Source organism: Chiloscyllium punctatum, chromosome 38 (genome assembly GCF_047496795.1).
Source record: "Chiloscyllium punctatum isolate Juve2018m chromosome 38, sChiPun1.3, whole genome shotgun sequence".
In the NCBI taxonomy this organism is placed as follows: Eukaryota; Metazoa; Chordata; class Chondrichthyes; order Orectolobiformes; family Hemiscylliidae; genus Chiloscyllium; species Chiloscyllium punctatum.
The window spans coordinates 17302822-17323011 of record NC_092776.1 but is presented as its reverse complement, the minus strand read 5'-3'; the positions used below and the strand labels follow the sequence as shown (position 1 = coordinate 17323011).

Genomic DNA, 20190 nt, shown 5'->3' with positions numbered 1-20190 from the left:
AATGCAAGGTATTACATTTTGGTGAAACAAACAAGGGCAAGACGTATATAATTAAAAGTGTGGCCTTGGCTAGTGCTGTTGAACAGGTACAACTAGAGACTCAGGTACATAATTCTTTGAAGTTTGCATCACATATAAATAGGGAGGTTAAGGCAGCATTTAACACACTTGCATTAATTGCTCAGACCTTCAGGTATAGGAGTTGGGACATTGTGTTGAGGTTGTACAAGATGTTAGTGAGGCCTGTGCTGGAATACTGTGTCCAGGTCTGGTCACCCTGTTTTAGGAAGGATATTATTAAGCTGGAAAAAGTTCAGAAAGGATTTACTGGATGTTGCCAGAAAGGAGGGCTTGAGTTATAAAGGGGAGGCTGGGATGTTTTCTCACTGGAGCATAGGTGGTGAGGGGTGACCTTATAGAAGTTCATAACATCATGAGGAATATAGACAAGGTGAACTGCAGGTGTCTTTTCACTAGGATGGGGAATTTCAAGAGTACGGGGCATATTTTTAACGTAAGAGGAGAAATATTTAAGACAGACACGAGGAGCAATTTTGTTTTTAAATATACAGAGTGGCTCAAGTGTGGAATGAACTTCCAGAGAAAGTGGTCGATACAGGTATGGTTACAACATTTAAAAGACATTTGGATATGTACATGAATAAGGAATGTTTGGAAAGACGTGGGCCATGCACAGGCAGGTGGAACGAATTTAGTTTGGCATTATGGTCAGCATGGACTGAAGGGTCTGTTTCAGTGCTGCATGACTCTATGACCTCATGCAACTAACGCCAATATTGTGTTTGTTTTTCAAATTATTTGCTGATGGCTGCACTTTAACTTCATGTGATTCATGCACCAACACCTAGATCCCTCTCTACCACTGAATTATGCAATCTCTCTCCATTGAATTAGCATTCTGATTTAATGTCTCTTAACCAGATTCTTTTTCCATATTGCCAATGCTTCTTTAATCCCCCAGGCATCAATTCACTTCCCATGACTGCACCACTCACTCAGTGCCATCAATCTGTAGGGGAACTGCCTGTAGAACAGATTCTGGCCCCATGCACTCAACAGCCATCCCTACAGTCCGATCCAGCTCCTTGGTGTGGGCGAAATATGGAGTCTCTCGCAGATCACACAAAGTCTGCACACACTGAAAACACAAAGACAAGATCAAGATAGTGGAGACAAGAAAACAGATTATCTGGTCATTATCACATGCCTGGCAACTTGATGTGTACACATTGATCTTTTTGTTTCGTATACTATAACAATGACTATTGTTGGAAAAACAACTCGAGAACGTTGAAAGTGCTTTGGAGTCCGGAGGTCACAGAAATGCAAATCATGCATTTTTAAACATAAGATGACATTACTAAATCCATTCACTCATTCCCACACCATCTCTTCAAAGAGCACCCCACCCCTTCACTCACTCCAGTGTCTCTTTCCACTTCCCCGACCCCACTCTCTTCCCCTCGCTTCACCTTAGATCATAAGTTGCAGCAGGAAGTGGCCCCTTTAGACCCTCAAATTTGTTCTAAAATGTAACATTGTTGCGACTGATCTGATTCTGGGTGCAATTCTACTTAATAGCTTTTAGATCATAAGTTTGTCTAGCTCAGCCTTGGATATATTCAATAAAGCAGTGGGAACAGACTTCCAAAAACTAACCAACCTTCAAAGAAGAATTTCCTCCTCACCTCCATCTTAAAATTAGAGACCCCTTATTTGTAAAACTGCCTCTCTCCTTAGGAGGAAAACAATTTCTTCATTCGCTTAAATGTTTCAATGAGAACACCTCTCCTCCTTCAAAACTCCAAAGAATAAAGACCCAACTTGCTCAATGTTTCTTCATAAATTAATGCACAAAATCAGCATTCTCTAACCGGTTTCCAATATATAACAAAACTGGAAACCAACATTTAAGTATGGTTTCACTAATTGCAATGTACAGTTGTAGCAAGTTTCCCCAACTTTTATTCTCCAATCCTTCTGCAAAAAAATGGCCAGCATTTCACTTCTATCAATCTGGACTACTACATACAGTCCTCACAATGTAGTTTCCTTTACGTTAACAAGGCCAAACGCAAACTTGGTGACAGCTTTGCGGAACACCTCCACTTGTCCGTAAGAATGACTATGAGCTCCCAATTGCTTACGATTTCAATAAAGTATTATGCGCTCATGCTAATATTTCTGTAATGGCTCTGCTGCAATGTTCCAATGAAGCACAATGCAACTTTGAGGAACACCACCTCATTTTTCACTCAACACGGTACAGCCTCAAGGTCTCAACATTGAATTCCATAACTTCAGACCACATTATGTCTATCCTCTATTTTCTTCTATCTCCGACTCCCTCCTTTTCCCTCAGTCTCGCCTTGCTTGCATTTTTATTTGCTCTTAGTAGTTTGCTCCCCACCACATCTTAATTTACTCCTATATTACATCTCCTTTTCTCTTTCTCCACCATTAATAACCCCTCTGTCTTCTGCCTCTGTCAAATGTATATACAAAAAAGGGACTGCCTCCTAACATCAGCAATTGGGGACAACGACACATATGCACTCATTTGAGAACGCACTTGTGTATGCGCAGGGAAGCACATACAATTTTGATCTGGAGTTCAGCAACGGGAAGAGATGTGAGATGGGGGGTGGGGAGGGTGGATGCAAATTGAAAAGGGAAGAGTGCCCAGTTCTGGGCGCTCTACCCCTTACAATGTACCGTCCTGAAAATTATCTATTTATTCCAACTCTGTTTGCTATTACTTAGTCAATCCTCTTAATTATGCTATCATAGCAACCCAAAACAGTGAGCTCTTATCTTGTGCTGCAAACGTTTAAGTTGTAAATTTATTTTTGCTTAAAAATGTGTTGCTGGAAGAGCGCAGCAGGTCAGGCAGCATCCAAGGAGAAGGAGAATTTGGATGCTGCCTGACCTGCTGCGCTTTTCCAGCAACACATTTTTAAGCTCGGATCTCCAGCATCTGCAGTCCTCACTTTCTCCTAATTTATTTTTGCTGTCCATAAACAGTGAAAAGTCAACCATATTGCTGCAGTGTATAGTCTAGTAGGCCGAACTGGATAAGGATAGCAGACATCCTTTCCTTCCAGACGTTAGTGAGCCAATTGGATTGTTATAACAATCCATAGTGGTCACACGATCACCATTAAGGTAGTTCTTTATATTCCAGATTTTTACTGAACTCACAGTTCGGCATCTACCATGGTAGGATTTGAACATGCCCCCAAACCATTAACCTGGAGTTCAAGATTACTTGCCCAGTGACTTTAACACCACGCTATTGTCGCCTTTTGGAAATCCAAATATGCTACATCTATTGATTGCTATTTATTCAATCTGCTTAGCATGTCCTTAATGAAGCCAAATAAATTTGTCAAACATAATTGCCTTTATGTAAAACCATGTTGCCTCACCTGATTGTATTAAAATTATTTCCCAATTTGTCTGTCTCAGGTCGTACTCCAGAGATTATCTCATAATTGTAATTTCTCTTACAAAGATTAAGTCACTTGTTTCAGACCCATATGCCTCACGCTTTTAATTAAGACTCTAGTTTCTTGTACTCCATTAACAGAACCCCTTTCCCAGTTCCCATCTATGTTACTCACACCTATATGGGTTATAAGAAATAGATCCTTTCCCTCCCACAGCAACTCTATGGCGATGTCCTTAATCCTGGCACCAGGCAAGGAACACTGCCTTGGGACTCATGCTTCTGGCTAGAGAAAACAGTACCTACCACCATCACCACCAAGCCCCACACCCTCCAACCACCACTGCCCGCCTCCCCAACCATACTTTTATCTCCTACAAATGCATTTCTCTTTCCTTTCTTCACTGCAGCTGCAGTTCGCCATGGTAAATTTGCTGTCTCGCTGTAGTTCTTATGTTCAGCCTCACAAGGTGCCAGAACATCAAACTTTCTGAGCAAGTAGAAGAGCAAATGTTCCTCCATTTTAAAAGAATTTAAATGCGACACTATAGGTGTGACAGCCTGTAGTCACACTATTCCATTCTAGACCAATCTGAAGTACCAAGGGAGTGACTGCCTTCTGGACAAAGTGTTCATTCAACTTTCCTCCTCCTTGATGCTTCAGTGTCAGAGGCTGAAACTTCAGCTCAAAAACTCTCACCTTTTCACATTAAAGTGTGCTCTGGTCCTCTGCTGGCTATGATAACTCTCTCATACTTGCTGCTATAAAAAACGTTCATCCTTTGTAAGGCCCTGAACAATGACCCTAGTATATGCCATTATCATCCACCTGAGTTAGCTGGCCACATAAATAACAGATTCCACAGGTTGTCCATCATCTCTCAATGTCTCTCCCTGTCCCCAAACCTCCCTCACCCATGCTTTCTCTTGCTCACTAGCCATCTCTATCCCTTCCTTTCTCTCTCATTCTCTCTCTTTCAAGCTGTCTCTAGCACTCCCTCCTTTCTTTCTCTCTCCAGCACTCACCTGTTTCATCACTGGATAGGCCTGCTTGCCAATGACCTCAAAGAATGTGCTGAGGACCTGTAGTACGAAAGCCCAGGAAGCGTGGAATCGATAGGTCAGCCCATCCTCCACTGCCCTGCAACACAAAACCACCAATAAATATAGTGAAACAGGACTGCATCCAACCACAACACCCTAAAACAGATTATTTTCCAGTCAGTTTCTTTGACTATGATAAAAGATTGAAGAATTACATAGTCACTGACTCCACCAGCCCTCCACCCCCCCCCCGCAACTAGAACCCATTATCATACTTCCTCTATTACGGCCTGATTGATCCCCCTTGTCCCATCAAGTCCCCCGCCACTCGAATGTGACCCTACTACTCCCCAGACAGAGAAACATCAATGAGCAAGTACTCACAGTGAGCTAATTGACAGCTTGAAACTCTCACCTAAACATCTTACAAATGTAGGAGGCAGGACCAGATGGGGAAGATGAAGTAAATACACCAATGTCATTGGCAAAAGGAGCCACACACTCTCTCAGCAGCACCTGCAGAGACAAAGAGGAGCAAGAAGAAAGCTCAATGACAATTCAACAAAATCAAGGTGATGAGGCTGTACCTGCCCTGGGAATATTGATGGGACAGTGCAGAGGAAAATTTTACTCTATCTAAACCCAGTTAGAGGATTCCGGAGGTGTTTGAGGAAACTATTTAACCTGTGATAAGTAAGGAAGATATATTAAAGGTGTATTAAACACAGATTTAGCCTCAACTGAAATGTCGTGTCCAGTTCTGACACTTTTAGAAAAGCTGCAGAAATGGTTCCTGAGTTATGCACAGATTGGAGACGGTTTTCCTTTAAGAGAAGTTTCAGACGACACCTGTTATGGTTTCAAAATCATGTTGGGCCAAGACAGAGTAGAAAGGGAGAAACTTTTTCTTGTGTTTGAAGGATAAAGTACCAGAGGACAGTGTTTTAAAGCAACTGGCGAAAGAAGGAATGGTATTATAAAGAAAAACCTGTGACACAGCAAGTGGTTAAGGTCTGGAATAAATTTCCTGAAAATGTGGCAGAAGCAGTCAATAAATTCAAGAGGGAACTGGATCATTATCTGAGAAGGAAGGGGAGTGGAACTCATGGAACTGCTACTTTTAGAGGGTCAACACATTTACAATCATTCTGTTCTGTGATTCTAAGGAAATTCCCAACAGCTGCAGTTTCAGTCTATTGTAGGAAATTGACCACTTACATCATCCATACCAAATATGCAAACTTGGATCCACAGGTTAACTCCTCTGCCCTCAAATTCGATCACTGATTTAGGCTACAACGTACTACATTCATTATCCAGACTCAACCACATGTTCATTTTGCTTTTAACACAACTTGAACCCTGCATCAGGCACCATCCTGTGATCATTTCAATATTCACAGTGCCTGTGATTAGCACTGCTGCTTCACAGTGCCTGGGACCAAGGTTCAATTCCAACCTCAGGCGATTGTCAGCGTGCAGTTTGCACATGCGCCCTAAGTTTCTTCCAAATGCTCCAGTTTCCCCTAGCAGTCCAATGATGTGCAGGTTAGATGAATTGGCCATACTAAAGTGCCCATAGTGTCTAAGGATGTGTAGGTTAAGTGGATCAGCCGTGAGAAATGCAGGGTTACTGGGGGTGGGTCAGGGAAGGATGCTCTATGGATGCGTGATGTAGACTTAATGGGCTAAATGGCTTGCTTCCACATTCAATGATTCTATGATTTCAGTGAGTGGAGCAAAAAAACAAGACGACAAGAAAGAGTAATACCTTTAACTCACCTTCATGGTTTCGGCTGCAGCAGCCACGAGCTGTGTGTGTGATGAAAGGAGACAACTAACAGCCGTGCAGAAAAGACGAGGGAGATGAGCCAAACACAAGGAACCCTGCAACCTAACAACAGGACATCAGAGTTTAGACACTAAAGGATCAAGGAAAAAAAAAGTCAAGAATGAAAAAAAACCCCTCAACTAGTCCACGATAAACCCTGACCCCGACAGGGCCCGCAATAAACCCTGATCCCAACAGAGCCTTTGATAAACCCTGACCCTGACAGGGCCACTATAAACAGTGTCACTTATTCACTGAAACAAACTCATTACCTGCACAGGCTGATATGTGCTTTTTCCATTACGGTAAGCCAGGCCAGGACAGGCTGTAGGTCACCGATATTTGGCAAGTAATCATACAAAGCCTGTAGGTGAAACACAGCATTTACAAAATACTCTTCACAAACAGCAAAGACCTATTAATTAACACCCCAACCTCAAAACACTCATAATCCTAAGACCAACACCCTCTGAGCACACACGGCCCAATCCACGTAGGTCACCTGCATATGAACACACACACACACACAAAACTCCATATTCAAGAATGGTCACCTAGTCTCCACCTCGCAGTCAGTCACACCCCTACCTGCCCTGACTGGGATCACCTGAAAATCTTTCCACTATCTACGCTGTCACTTGTACGCCTCCCGGGGCCACCCAAACCATTCCCGCCCCCTATCAGTTTCACCTCAACCTCCTGCACCTTCCACCCCAACAGAATCATCCGTAGCCATCTTGTCCCCTTCCAGGATTGCCCATGCATCCATCCCACTGCTGAGGTCTAGACTCACAGTTATGATCTGAGCATTGAGTTCGCCTGTCAGGACTGCTGAGTTTGGTTTGGCAACAAAGAGTCCGTGAAATGCTTGCATCGCACAAGCCGTCACCATCTGTGAGAGAGACAGGATAATGCAGGAGTTCACACTGAGGGTTTCAGAGTGTAAGGCAGTAACAGTCTCCAATACAGTGCCATGAGCTCTCTGGAAACAGTGGCTAGAATGACTAAGAAAAGCAAGAAACAAAGTAGGCTGGGGTGCAAAATCCTGAGAATACAATTGGTCCAATACTTTTCAACCAATTCATCTGCAACACGTTGGCAAAAGGTGATGTTTATGAAGGTTACAGATTCTTGGATTGGTAAAATGCAAGATCTTTCTCCCAACAACTTTCACAAAGCTTTGTCGAGCAAGTCCCTGCTGCATGGAGAAACAACAGACCTCTTAGCTCGGCATCGACAGAAGTGAAAATGCCAGAATCTATTTGAATGAACATGATGACTGGATATTGAAAATAATTATCCAATTGGTCAGAATCAACATTGATTAACAAATGAAAAATCAAGGCTGTCAAATTCAGTGGAGCTTTTTTTGAGAAGGCTATGAGCAACACCAATAAGGAACCAGCTGAGGTGGTGTATTCAGATTTTCACAAGGTTTTTGAAAATGTTCTACGTAGGAGGATAGTAATCAAGATTAAGTCACATGGGACTGAGGATGATGTTATGTGGAATTGGTTAACAGGCATAAAACAGATCAGGCTCTGATTCGTTGTGGTATTGCAAGGATCAACAGTTTTGGCCCCTGTTGTTCACAATCTATATTAATGAACTATGAGGGCCTATAATTATGATGATAGATTGGAGGAGCTGCAGGTCACCTCCTCAGATCAGAGAAGGTAAAGAGGAAATCTTACCGTTCTCAAAATTATGGAAAATGTAGTTACAGCAAATTAAAGAATTTTTTTCCAAAATCTAAAGAATTGATGACCAGCAATTACAGACTAAAGATGACTAGCAAAAGAATCAGATTTGCTGAGCGCATTGGACTATCTGAGAGTATGGTGGACATAGGTTCAATAGTTGCCTTTAAAGGTGAATTGAACCAATATTTGAAGAAACAATAATTGTTGGGATCTGGAGAAAGAACAGGGGAATGGGACTGATTTGATTGCTCTTTCAGAGAGTCAGTGTAAATTTGATAGGGAGAATGGTCTTGTTGTTGCGTCTTGTACTGGCCTATCATTATAGTTATGTCCTGTCCAGCAAAGGAAACAATTTGGAGGTTTACGAATCTTAATGGCGAGACTTACCACATGACTGAGAGTCATGACTCTGAGCAGAGTCTCACAGCATGACTTGACACAACTGACAGGGAAACAAGGGAGCACATCCTTCAGCAAACCCAACACATGCAGAGTTGTTGTACCCTGATCACCACCTATAAGAAACAAATATAATTATCAAGAAAGTGAGCATTATTACTGAGCAGACCACAATCCAACCAGCTTCTTCCTGATGTCCTGAAAAAGGGCTGATGCCCGAAACGTCGATTCTCCTGTTCCTTGGATGCTGCCTGACCTGCTGCGCTTTTCCAGCAACACATTTTCAGCTTCCTAACTCCACCCAACAAGCATATAGCCTCTCTACTCCCAGTCTAGATACCTCGGCAGAGAACTCCAACCCACACTCCAGAGACCTTCCATATGTCGTCACCACAAACCTCCAGACTCCTCAATTTCCTTTATGCAGAATCTGGCTGTCGATTGTGCAGCTGGATGATGAGGTGGAGCCAAGTCTCCAAACATGAAGTCACTTCCCTTGAGTATAGAGCAGATGCTGCGTTGCGCTTCTTTCCGGACCTAGGGCAGAGGGGGCAAACAATCAGCAATAAATACCAATAGCCTGCAAGAGGACACAGAGATTAGCAGAATGGGTATAGAACTGGCAGATGAAATTTCATTCAAAGATTATGTGGTGATGACTTTTGGCAGAAGGGATAGGGAGAAGCATTAAGACACAGCGGCGCTGCTCAGAAGTATGTGCAGGAACAGACCAACCTGGGGTTGCACGTGAATCCACTTTTACAGATCGCAAGACTAATTAAGAGAATAATTAGCAAAGATATAGGTTCTCAGGATCCATTGACAAATTGAGTACAAAAGCAGGTGGTTATCCTAACCATTTCAACAGCTCTGGTTAAGTCCCAAACAGAGTTGTGCACACCCAGTTCTGGCCATTACGCTTTAGGACGTGAGGACTCTTAAGATGGTACAGAGGAGATTCACCGGAATGGTTCAGAGGTGAGAAATCTCAGCTCCAAGATTAGCTTGAAAGGGCTGTTGTTTTTCTCTTTTAAGCAAAGAAAATTGAGGGATGATTTGATGGAGGTTTGCAAGATCACAACAGTTTAGGAAACTGCTCACATTAGCCAATGGTCCTACTTCCACCAGTCATGAGTCCAGGACCAAGGGGCAGAGTCTACAAATAGAGCCAGAACTTTCAGGTGTGCGATTAACAAACACACTTATGTACAAAGGATGGTAGAGGTTTGAAGCTCTCCTCCACAACTGGCAATTAAAATTAACAGTAGACTGGCATTAAAAACAAGACTGACTTGATTTTTGTTATCTGTTCTGTTTGACCAACACACGGTCCCCATTCAGTTCTTCCTTGGTAACCCACACTCAACAGTCTATGTGGCACCAGTATCATCAAACTGGTAGAGCTCATCACTGAGCCTGACCTCTCCACTTACGTTTGTCTCTATTGTGTTTTGTGCAGTCTGGTGACAGTGCAACCTGGTCCAGACGAATTATGAACAACCCATCAGCCAAGTCATTTTTATCACTCCCCAGCTCCAGTGCGATTGGCGTACCTTTGGTTTGACATGTACAGTGAAACTGAGGACACCATGGTAAACTTGAAGAGTTGACGGGAAGCTCCACACTGTCAAATCCTGCCTGCGTAACAGTGTGGAGAGGCAGGCGAGAATCTGAAGGACAAGAAAAATCAGACTAAGTCACAATGAAATGAAAACACAATGAAAATTTCCATCCATCAGGCAAACATCATAGGGATGAATGGGACCATGTTAATTAAAATACTCAAAAAAAAAATCACACCCACCCATCGCAGACCTGCTATAGATCCTGAGTTCACTTGAGCAGATAAAAGATTCATAAAAACTTTTGCTGTGTCTGAGAACTTCTTTGTCAGGACAGGACCAGGAACACTGCAATCAATAAGCAGAATAATTATGCCAGTGAATTCAAGAAACATGGTTACGTCACAAGCAGATAAGGAATAGGACTAACAATAGGCCATTCAGTCTCTCAATCCTGTTCGTCCACTCATTAAAGATCATGGCTGGTCAACCACAATTTTATTATCTAGTTCTAGCTCCTTATTTCTTCCTTTCTTTGATATCCAAATCCACAGATCTATCCTGATTATAACAGAGGATATGTCACGTAGATCTCTGCATGGGAAAGAATTCCAAAGATTCACACCTCTGCAAGTGAAGTGTTTCTCCTCCTAACCAGCCATATGCTTATACTGAGACATTCTTGTAGCCTAGTCTTTATGAGTGACAGTTTCTCATCACCTACTCTATCAAACCCTTTATTACAGAAGAGTTCCAGACTTCCATCATCCTATGTGTAGAAGTGTTTCCTAAAATCACCCGAACATAATCAGAAGTTTCTCTCCATCAATCCCATTTGTTTCCCTTAACAGCTTGAAAACAGATCAAGTCAGCCCTTAAACATGCAAATTCCAGAGAATACAATCCTTGTGTAATCTCACGTTTTAATTGAATCTGGAGTCCAGATATAATTCTTGTAAATCTAATCTATATCCCCTTCATGGTCAATATATCCTTCTAACACTGATGCTCTTTGTGGCCCCAGGTGTGTCTAACCAGACCTTATAAAGATAAATCACTCTTGTACTCGAGTTTCAATGACAAGGTTCTACAACTCAGGTTGCTGCATAAAACTGCACGATATTGGAGATAACATGTAAGCATGAGGAGACAATTGGTTAGCTTACAGGAAATAAAATTTCAGGTTTTCAAATTGTAACAAGTGGTGTGTCACAGGGATCTGATGAGGCATAATCTTTTACAACTTAGATCATTGACCTTAATGAAGAAACTGTATGTACAGTTGATAAATTTAAAATACAAAGATAGGGAGTAAAGTAAATTGTAAAGGGGGTAGAAGTCTGCAAATGTTAGGGACAGGTTAAGCAAGTGAGCAAAACATTGCAAGTATAATTTGTGTAAATATGAACTTGTTCACTCTGGCAAGAAGAAAAATATATTGCTTACACTGAGAATTCTAAAGGACAGAAAGATTTGAATGCCCTGGCAAATGAATCATCACAAAGCTAACTCATAGTAGACCAAGTGATGAAGAAGCAAATGAAGCATTGGTGTTTGTTGCAAGGGTAATAAGAATATAAAAGTAGACATGTTTTGCTACAGTTATACAGGATGTTGGCAAGATCACATGTGGAGTACTGCATACAGCTTTGGTCTTCTCATTTAAGGATACAAATGTATTAGAAGCAGTTCAGAGAAGATTCACTCGATGGATATCTGGGAAGGGGTCTTTATCAAGAGGAAAGACTGGACAGGCTGGGTCTGTATCCCTTGGCATTTAGAAGAATGGAAGGTAATCTTATCGAAGCATATAAAATTCTGAGGGATACTGAAAGGATGTCTCCCATTATGAAAAATACTCGAACTAGGAGACATGTTTAAAAATAGTAAGTCTTCCATTTAAGTTGGAGACAAGGAAGAAGTTTTTACTCTGAGGGTCAACTTTCTACTGCAGAGAGTTGTGGAGGTGGGGATCATTGAATATTTTTAACACCGTGGTAAATAGATTTATAACCAACAAGGAGTCTAATGTCATCAGCAGCAGGCAGGAAGGAATCAAAAGTTGAGGCCACAATCAGCTATATTCTTATTGAATGGGTAATGTGTATGCTTCTAAATGCCAGGGTTATTTGGTCCAGCCTACTGAACGTCTCCACTTTCTTTCCCAGGAAACAATCCGGTGAAGCTTTCTTACACTTTATGGTTGTTTTATTCTTCCTTAGCTTCAGAGACCCACAGCAGTGTAAAATATTTCATATGTGGCGTAACCAAAGTCATATATAACTGCATCAAGAATATCTTAAATGTTATATTCCAAACTTCTTGTAATCAAGGACAGCATACCATTTGACTCCGTAATCACTTGTTGTATCTACATGTTAAGTTTGTCTTTCTTGTTTGTACTTACTGGACTCAGTATTTAAGAAAATATTGACTTTCTATTCTTCTCACCAAAGTGAATAAAAACATTTCCCAAAGTAAATGCCATCCTTCACCCTCTTCTTCACTCAATCAACTTGTATCCACGCAGCTCTGTATCATCAGCAAACTTGACCACATTAAACAGGGTCCATTCATCCAAGTGATGGATATAGACTGTAATAAATGGATGCTCTCACTCCAATCCGATTAGCACTCCACACATTACAGCCTGCCAATCTGAAAATGATTCCAATTTCCATTCTCCGTTTTCTGTTCTTTAACCATTCTCTATCCATATTAATAAATTTCTCCCAATGACATGCACTTGTACAACTTTTTGTGTGGCACCGTATTAAATGCCTTTTACATGTATGCGCCATATCCATTGGCTCCCCCTTATTTCTTCAGCCAGTTATATCCTCAAAAACCTGAGACTCTCAGAGTGGTTACAACAGAGGCCATTCAGCTTGTCAAGTCTGCTCTCTGCATGAGCAAAACAGACTGTCCCATGGCCTGGCCTTTAATCTACAGTCTTGCAAATAGCATCAGCTGTCATCAGATAATGATTCAATTCTTTTTGAAAGCTATGATTAAATCTGCCTCTACTACATGCCTGCAAGTTTACTGCACTCTTAACTACTCGCTGCTGCACAAAAGGGTTCTTCCTCCACTATTTTTGATTCTTCTGCCAATAATTGGTTCATGCCCCTTCCACCAATAAGAACTGTTTGTTTCTACCTACTGTGCCAAGATTTTTTCTGACTTTGAACACTACTATTAAATGTCTTCTCATGGATCTTTTCCCTACACCCTTTGGTGCCTTCACATCCTTGTCAAAGTGGATACGATACTCTAGCTGAGATTGATCCAATGTCCTATACTAACTTCCCTGCTTTTGTACTCTTACGCCTCAATTATATCGATGAATTCACATTGTCTCTTGATCTTTTAAGCAAATAAATCACTTTGCGCTTCTCTGCTTTAAATTTTATCTAACATTGATCTGATCATTCCACCAGTTAAGTCTTCTTTAATTATCAAACTTCCCGAGTTTCACATCATCCAAAAAATTACCTATCCAGGTTTATAGATCAAGAAAAGTGTCACTAATAACAATGCTTGGGAAACATCACTAGAAACTCTTTTCTAATTCAAAAAGCACAGTCCATCACCAGTGTCTTCTTTTACACCATTAATTTCATATCCATGCTGCCACTGTCCCTTTTATATAATGGATTTTGTTGGTAAGCCTATTATTTGGCATTTTACAAAATTGCTTTTGAAAGTCTATGTACACCACATCAACTATGTCACCATAATCAATTCTTCCTGTTACTTCAACAAAAACAAACTCAATAAAGTTAAACATTTTATTTACAACAAACCTGTAACTGCTTTTACTTTGTTAATTCACATCTATCCGAGTGACTGTTAATTTTGTCCGGGAGTAACATTTATAAATGTTTTCTCACTAATGAAGTTAAACTGATTGGCCTGCACTTGCTGAATTTATCTCCATGCCCATTTCCAAACAAGGGGGTAACATCAGCAATCCTGTTCTTTGGCACCAATTCTTTACTCCCCTTCATTGAGGGGGAACTGGAAGATTATGGTCCGTGCCTCTGCAATTTTCATGCTTACTTCTCTCAGTATCCTTGAAAACACTTGAGCGGGTACAGGTGATTTATCAACCTTAAGCAGAGTCAATATTTCTATTAGCACCTCTCAATTTTTCAGCCACCCAGTGCCTCAATTACTCCCTCTTTCAACACAATTTTAGCAGCGTCTTTTTCAGACTGATGCAATACACTCAATTAATACCAAAGCCATGGCCTCTACCTTCATGTGCGAATCCTGTTTTTGGATTTTAATTGGGTCCATTCCTCCATTTACCAACCCTTTACTGTTTATAGGTTTATCGAAGAATTTTAGATTCACTTAGTTATGGATTCCTCTCATACTGCCTTTGCTTCTCATTCCTGCTCTGAATTTCAATATTCAGTTTGAATTTTACTAGTCATGAATTTGACATTTATCATATGCAAGCTATTGAAGATGATTTATCTTGCATAAAACTATGACGGCTCTGCCTAACCATAACATGACTTTCGAATTGTAACATTACTTCTGAATTCCAGCACTTCCTGATCACTGAGGTCAGACTATTTACCCCATTGGTACAATGTGAATAATGTTACACACCACCTTCCAAACCACTCCACCTATTCCAGATTTGTGAATTTTGAAACATTACAACAGAGTCATTCTTTTTAAACTCACTCGTAGGACCTGGACATCGCTGACTGACCAGCATTTATTGCCTGTCTTGGTTGCTGTTGAAGGTGATGGTGAGCTGCCTTCTTGAACCGTTGCGGTTTATATGCTGTTGGTAGATCCACAATGCTGCTAAAGATGGAATTCCAGAATTTTGAACCAGCATCATAAATCAGGATGGTAAGTGACTTGGAAGGGAGCCTGCAGGTAGCGGTGTTCCCATATATTGCTGTCCTTTTAGATGGAAGTGATCATGGATTTGGAAGGCTGAGGTTTAAGGCGAATTTCAGCAGTGTATCCTGTACATAGTACACAGTGCTACTATTGAGTGTCACTGATGGAGGGAGGGGATGCTTGTGGATGTGATACAAATCAAGTGGGATGCTTTCTTCTGGATGGCGTCAAGCTCCTTGAGTGTCTTTGGAGCTGTACCAATCCAGGCAAGTGGGGACTATTCTATCACACTCCTGACTTGTGCCTCATAGATGTTGGACAAACTTTAGGAAGTCAGGTAGTGAGTTACACAAGGATGTTGAGGGATTCAGTGATAGTAACATCATTGAATGGCACAGGACAGTGGTTAAATTGCTTTTCTTGAAGGTGGTTATTACCTCGCATTTGTATCGTGCAAATGTTACTTATCACTTCTCAACCCAAGCCTGGAAACTGTCCAGACTTGTTGCATTTGAATATGGGCGGCACGGTGGCACAGTGGTTAGCACTGCTGCCTCACAGCGCCAGAGACCTGGGTTCAATTCCCGCCTCAGGCGACTGACTGTGTGGAGTTTGCACATTCTCCCCGTGTCTGTGTGGGTTTCCTCCGGTTGCTCCGGTTTCCTCCCACAGTCCAAAGATGTGCAGGTCAGGTGAATTGGTCATGCTAAATTGTCCGTAGTGTTAGGTAAGGGGCAAATGTAGGGGTATGGGTGGGTTGCGCTTCAGCGGGGCGGTGTGGACTTGTTGGGCCGAAGGGCCTGTTTCCACACTGTAAGTAATCTAATCTAATCTTCAGTATCTGAGGAATAGTGACAGAGCTGGACATTGTGCAATCATTGCTGGACATCCCTACTTGGTCTCTTATCAATACATCAGACCTCACTAACATTTGGACTTACCGTCTCATTACCAAATTCAGCAGATAGACAACAGCTGCAATTGATTCCTCCGATTCTACAGCTTCCAGTGTGGTCATCTGAGAAAGGGATGCGATCAGGAGTTAGTCAGGCTGGGAGTTATCACGTTCACTGCCTCTCACACAACAACCATTTGTAACAGCCGGCCTTTTATGCTCCTTAATCTTAAACCTTTTATATTAATAGCACTTCATCTAATAGTCTCTTGTAATCCACTAAAAGCTCAGGAAATCATAATATGATTAATTACAGATTTGCCCATCAGAAATGCAATGAGTAATTGACTCCACGGCTGGTCTGTTATCTCAACAATCATTCATATGACAGTCAAATGAACTTTTAACATGTTGGCATTATCTAAATAAACACTTTGCTTTACAGATTGTGTCTGAAGTGTTTAGATAATATTTGGGGCCCAGCCTGAAATGTATTCACTTATCCTCACCTGCTGATAGTCAGCAATTTCTACTAGATACCATGGAGCACGAACATAGTTCACGGGTGAATATGAGAATGTGTATAGGGAATAAGCAGGCAGGAAAAGACTTAGGTTTTGTGAAACAAGATGTTCAGTTGAGCATGACTCAGATCAGATAAGAACTTACAGTTAACATGGGGTGCTGGAGACAAGGGTAATGGGTTAACAAGGCGAAACAACAGTCATTATGTAGAGCCATTTAAAAACATTGGAAGCATTCAATATGCAAGGCCAGCTAACAAGGGGAAAAGTATCCATTGTATGAATCCAGTTAACAAGGTTAAGAACACTCAGTATATAACAGTAAAGATGTGTTGCTGGAAAAGCGCAGCAGGTCAGGCAGCATCCAAGGAGCAGGAGAATCGACATTTCAGGCATTTCCTGAAGAAGGGCTCATGCCCGAAACTTTGATTCTCCTGCTCCTTGGATGCTGCCTGACCTGCTGCACTTTTCCAGCAACACATTTTCAGCTCTGATCTCCAGCATCTGCAGTCCTCACTTTCTCGTATGACAGTAAAGGGCTTGGTCTCTGCTATTGATACTCGTAGATTATAATGGTTACCCAAATAATTTGTATGTTGCCTTATCTGGATACTCCTCCCTGTAAAATGATTATATAGTTCATTGAGAAACCATTGCTCAAGAGAAGACCGTGAACGCATGTCTCTGTGCACTTGGGCAATCGTTCTCTCTCCCTCCAAGGCCCGGAATAAAGATTTGGGGGGGGTGGAAGCAGGATGACAGATATAATACCTCACCTCACAGATATAGTCCACAGGCCTCAACAAAGCATACAGTATTTATAAAGCCCAAGCAATCATGAACCACTACCAACCAGATGGGGATCTCTCCCTGTTCACCAGACAGATCACTGCCGCACTGACCAAAGACCCTGACGTTCAATGACTAGAGAGATTCCTTCATTTCTCCAAACTCACTCAGTGCAAAACAGATTTGAAATTTACAGAAAATCAACCGATCTGAAACGGACCAGGTCCGTTTAATCTGTTAAATCTGTTAAAGCAGCAATCACACCAGACCACACACTACCAAACAACCTTGACACCTCCACCCCAACCCACCCACCGCAAGCAATCCGCCCCAATGACCCCTCACTCCCACTGCTCTCCAGACTCTCGGGAAGGTGGGAGTGATAGGTGGGAGAAGGGCAAGGAACATGGAATGAAGGCTCACCAAAGCTGCAAAATATTCTGTCTCTGTCTCATTCCCACCTTGAGATCGAATCACCTCCGTAACAGCTGCCAAAACAGCACATACCTGTAAAACAGACAGACAATTAATTAATGTAATCAGTTTGAACCATGTGTTGCTGCTAGTGGTCAACTCCCAGTGTCTCTACTTGAACAGTGAAGGCTCAAAATTCAAAAACTTGATAATCACTGTTTGATGTTACCAGTGAACACCAGTTTCCACAGAGCACTTTGGGTAACTGACTCTCAGGAACTATGCTACTCTCACCTCTTTGTGGGCAGCAGAGTTGGATTCCCATAAACGCTGCACTCGCCGAAAGGTCAGGTTGCTGCAATCAGACAGGCCACTGAGAAAGGTGCCAGTGGTTTCTTCTGAGGGTGCACCTTCCTCACACTTGGAAAAGGGGTCTTCTGCTGAACTCTCTCTTGGATCAAACAATGAACTGTTGGATTGAAGGTCATTATGCAGTTTCAGCACATCCACTGTCAGATCACTCTTACCTGGAGAGAATATAAAGGGATCAGAGGTTAACAATCAACTGATCAATATTAAACACAGTTACAGAATCATATTCCAAAGAGAATCCCACTCAGACCCATTCCCCCCCACCTTATCCTTGTAACCCCGCACTTCAGATGACCAATCCACCTAAATTGCAAATCTTTAGACTGTGGGAGGAAACCATAGCACCCAGAGGAAACCCAGACAAGGGGAAAACGTGCAAACTCCACACAGACAGTCACCCAAGGCTGGAATTGAACCAGTGTCCATGGCGCTGTGAGGCAACAGTGCAAACCACTGAGCCACTGTGCCGATCACCACTCTCACATCAAATCAAACAGCTCACCATCCAAAGCCTGTCTCCAACAGTATCACCACAACCCAAAGAGTTGATTACACTGGTCCCAGATCTATCAATTTGTGTCTTACAACTCACTCAGCAGGGACGACAGCAAAACCAAGACTGGAATTAGGGTTACAACTATAACAGAGCTAACAATCAGCACCCACTGGGGAACTGACCGTCTCTCCACTCCTCACCCAACCCCAAGCAAAGTAACAGAATTACCACCAGTACTTCAGACAGCGAGAGAAGCCAAGCTAACTGGCACACTAAATTTCTGGAAGAAAGAGAGCTTTACTCTATCTAACCCTGGACTACAGGTAGCAAAAATAGGAAGACGGATCATTATGATAGTTTGCGAAGGGGGGAGGTTATGAGCCTTGAGTGCCCTTGTACACCAGTTTGTGAAAGTAAGCATGCAGATGCTACAATTGGCAAAGACAGCAGATGTTACACAGGCCCTCACAGCAAGAGGATTTGGGTACAGGAGCACTGCACTTGCACAGGGCTTTCCACAGTATTATGTACAGTATGTACATAATGAAGGACATTCTGACAATGGAAAGTTTACCAGACTGACTCCTGGGAGGCTAGGACTGACACATAAAGACAGAAAAGACAGACTGGGTTACTGAGGAGTACATTCACTGGAGTTGGAAAAATGAGGGTGAAACCTCAGAAACCTATGAAATTCTAAACGGACTAAACATCGGATGAATATTCCTGATTACCAAGGAGACCAGAACCAAGGGTCAACCTTAAATGAAATGGGACTTAAACGAGGAAACATATCTTCACCAAGAGAGTGACAAACTTATAGAATAACCTGTAGAATTCTCTGGCAGAGAAAGCGACTGAGGCCAAATAAAAATTGAATGTTTTCAGTCAGGAGCTCGACAGTATTCTTCGGGGTGAGGGTACAGGAAGAACGCTGGAATAGGTCTGAAATAAACAACAAGCCATGATAATGTAGAACAGGTTCAGAGGGGCCGGCTCCTGCTGCTACAGGCTGGACCTGTCCTGGGAATGTTTGATGGGGTCAATGTTGAGAAAACTTTCCTCTGGATCTAACCGCACGCCGTGTCCGTTCTGGACGAGAAGTGACACCGGGACGAGGGTCAGCTTAGGCCGCAGTCCCGGGATCCGGACTCACTCACACGTTACCCACGTGCCCCGCTGGGCCTTTAAGCCTCGGCTTTTCCAGCCGGCTGAGGCCGAACCTACCGGCCGGTTTGCTGAAGAAGCCGCTCCGCGCGGCGTCCCGGAAGCGGTGGGTCTCCGGGTTGGATTCGCTGCTCTGCCCTTTCCGCCAGCGCTTCAGCTTCGGCTTCACTCCGGACCGCAGACGCCCGCTCCGCGACATCCTCCCCGGCCAGACCCGAGCTCCAACGGATCCACCCCGCCTTCCCCTCGGATTCGGGGGTGATAGGTGGGGGGGCACTCACACCGCCCCTTGCGGCCTGGAGCAGAACTGCAGTCACACCGCCCCTTACGGCCTGGAGCAGAACTGCAGTCACACCGCCCCTTGCGGCCTGGAGCAGAACTGCAGTCACACCGCCCCTTGCGGCCTGGAGCAGAACTGCAGTCACACCGCCCCTTGCGGCCTGGAGCAGAACTGCAGTCACACCGCCCCTTGCGGCCTGGAGCAGAACTGCAGTCACACCGCCCCTTGCGGCCTGGAGCAGAACTGCAGTCACACCGCCCCTTGCGGCCTGGAGCAGAACTGCAGTCACACCGCCCCTTGCGGCCTGGAGCAGAACTGCAGTCACATCGCTCCTTGCGGCCTGGAGCAGAACTGCAGTCACTCTTCCCTCCCCCCG

At 43.0% G+C, this 20190-nt stretch overlaps 1 protein-coding gene across 1 annotated transcript in view; it reads right to left on the bottom strand.

Annotated features, from left to right (window-relative positions):
- Positions 1-19807, bottom strand: part of rrp12 (ribosomal RNA processing 12 homolog) — a 56879-nt gene extending 37072 nt beyond the window's left edge. Inside the window, exons 1-14 of the mRNA XM_072557305.1 lie at positions 19595-19807; positions 17794-18026; positions 17509-17592; positions 15819-15895; positions 10251-10356; positions 10000-10116; positions 8845-8983; positions 8435-8562; positions 7138-7236; positions 6617-6708; positions 6296-6407; positions 4929-5029; positions 4496-4610; positions 1017-1159 (exon numbers count right to left, since the gene is read on the bottom strand). Of these exons, the coding sequence (XP_072413406.1) occupies positions 1017-1159; positions 4496-4610; positions 4929-5029; positions 6296-6407; positions 6617-6708; positions 7138-7236; positions 8435-8562; positions 8845-8983; positions 10000-10116; positions 10251-10356; positions 15819-15895; positions 17509-17592; positions 17794-18026; positions 19595-19733 (1685 nt within the window). The 5' untranslated portion in view covers positions 19734-19807. The remainder of the gene's footprint in view (positions 1-1016; positions 1160-4495; positions 4611-4928; positions 5030-6295; positions 6408-6616; positions 6709-7137; positions 7237-8434; positions 8563-8844; positions 8984-9999; positions 10117-10250; positions 10357-15818; positions 15896-17508; positions 17593-17793; positions 18027-19594) is intronic.
- Positions 19808-20190: the final 383 nt, after the last annotated feature.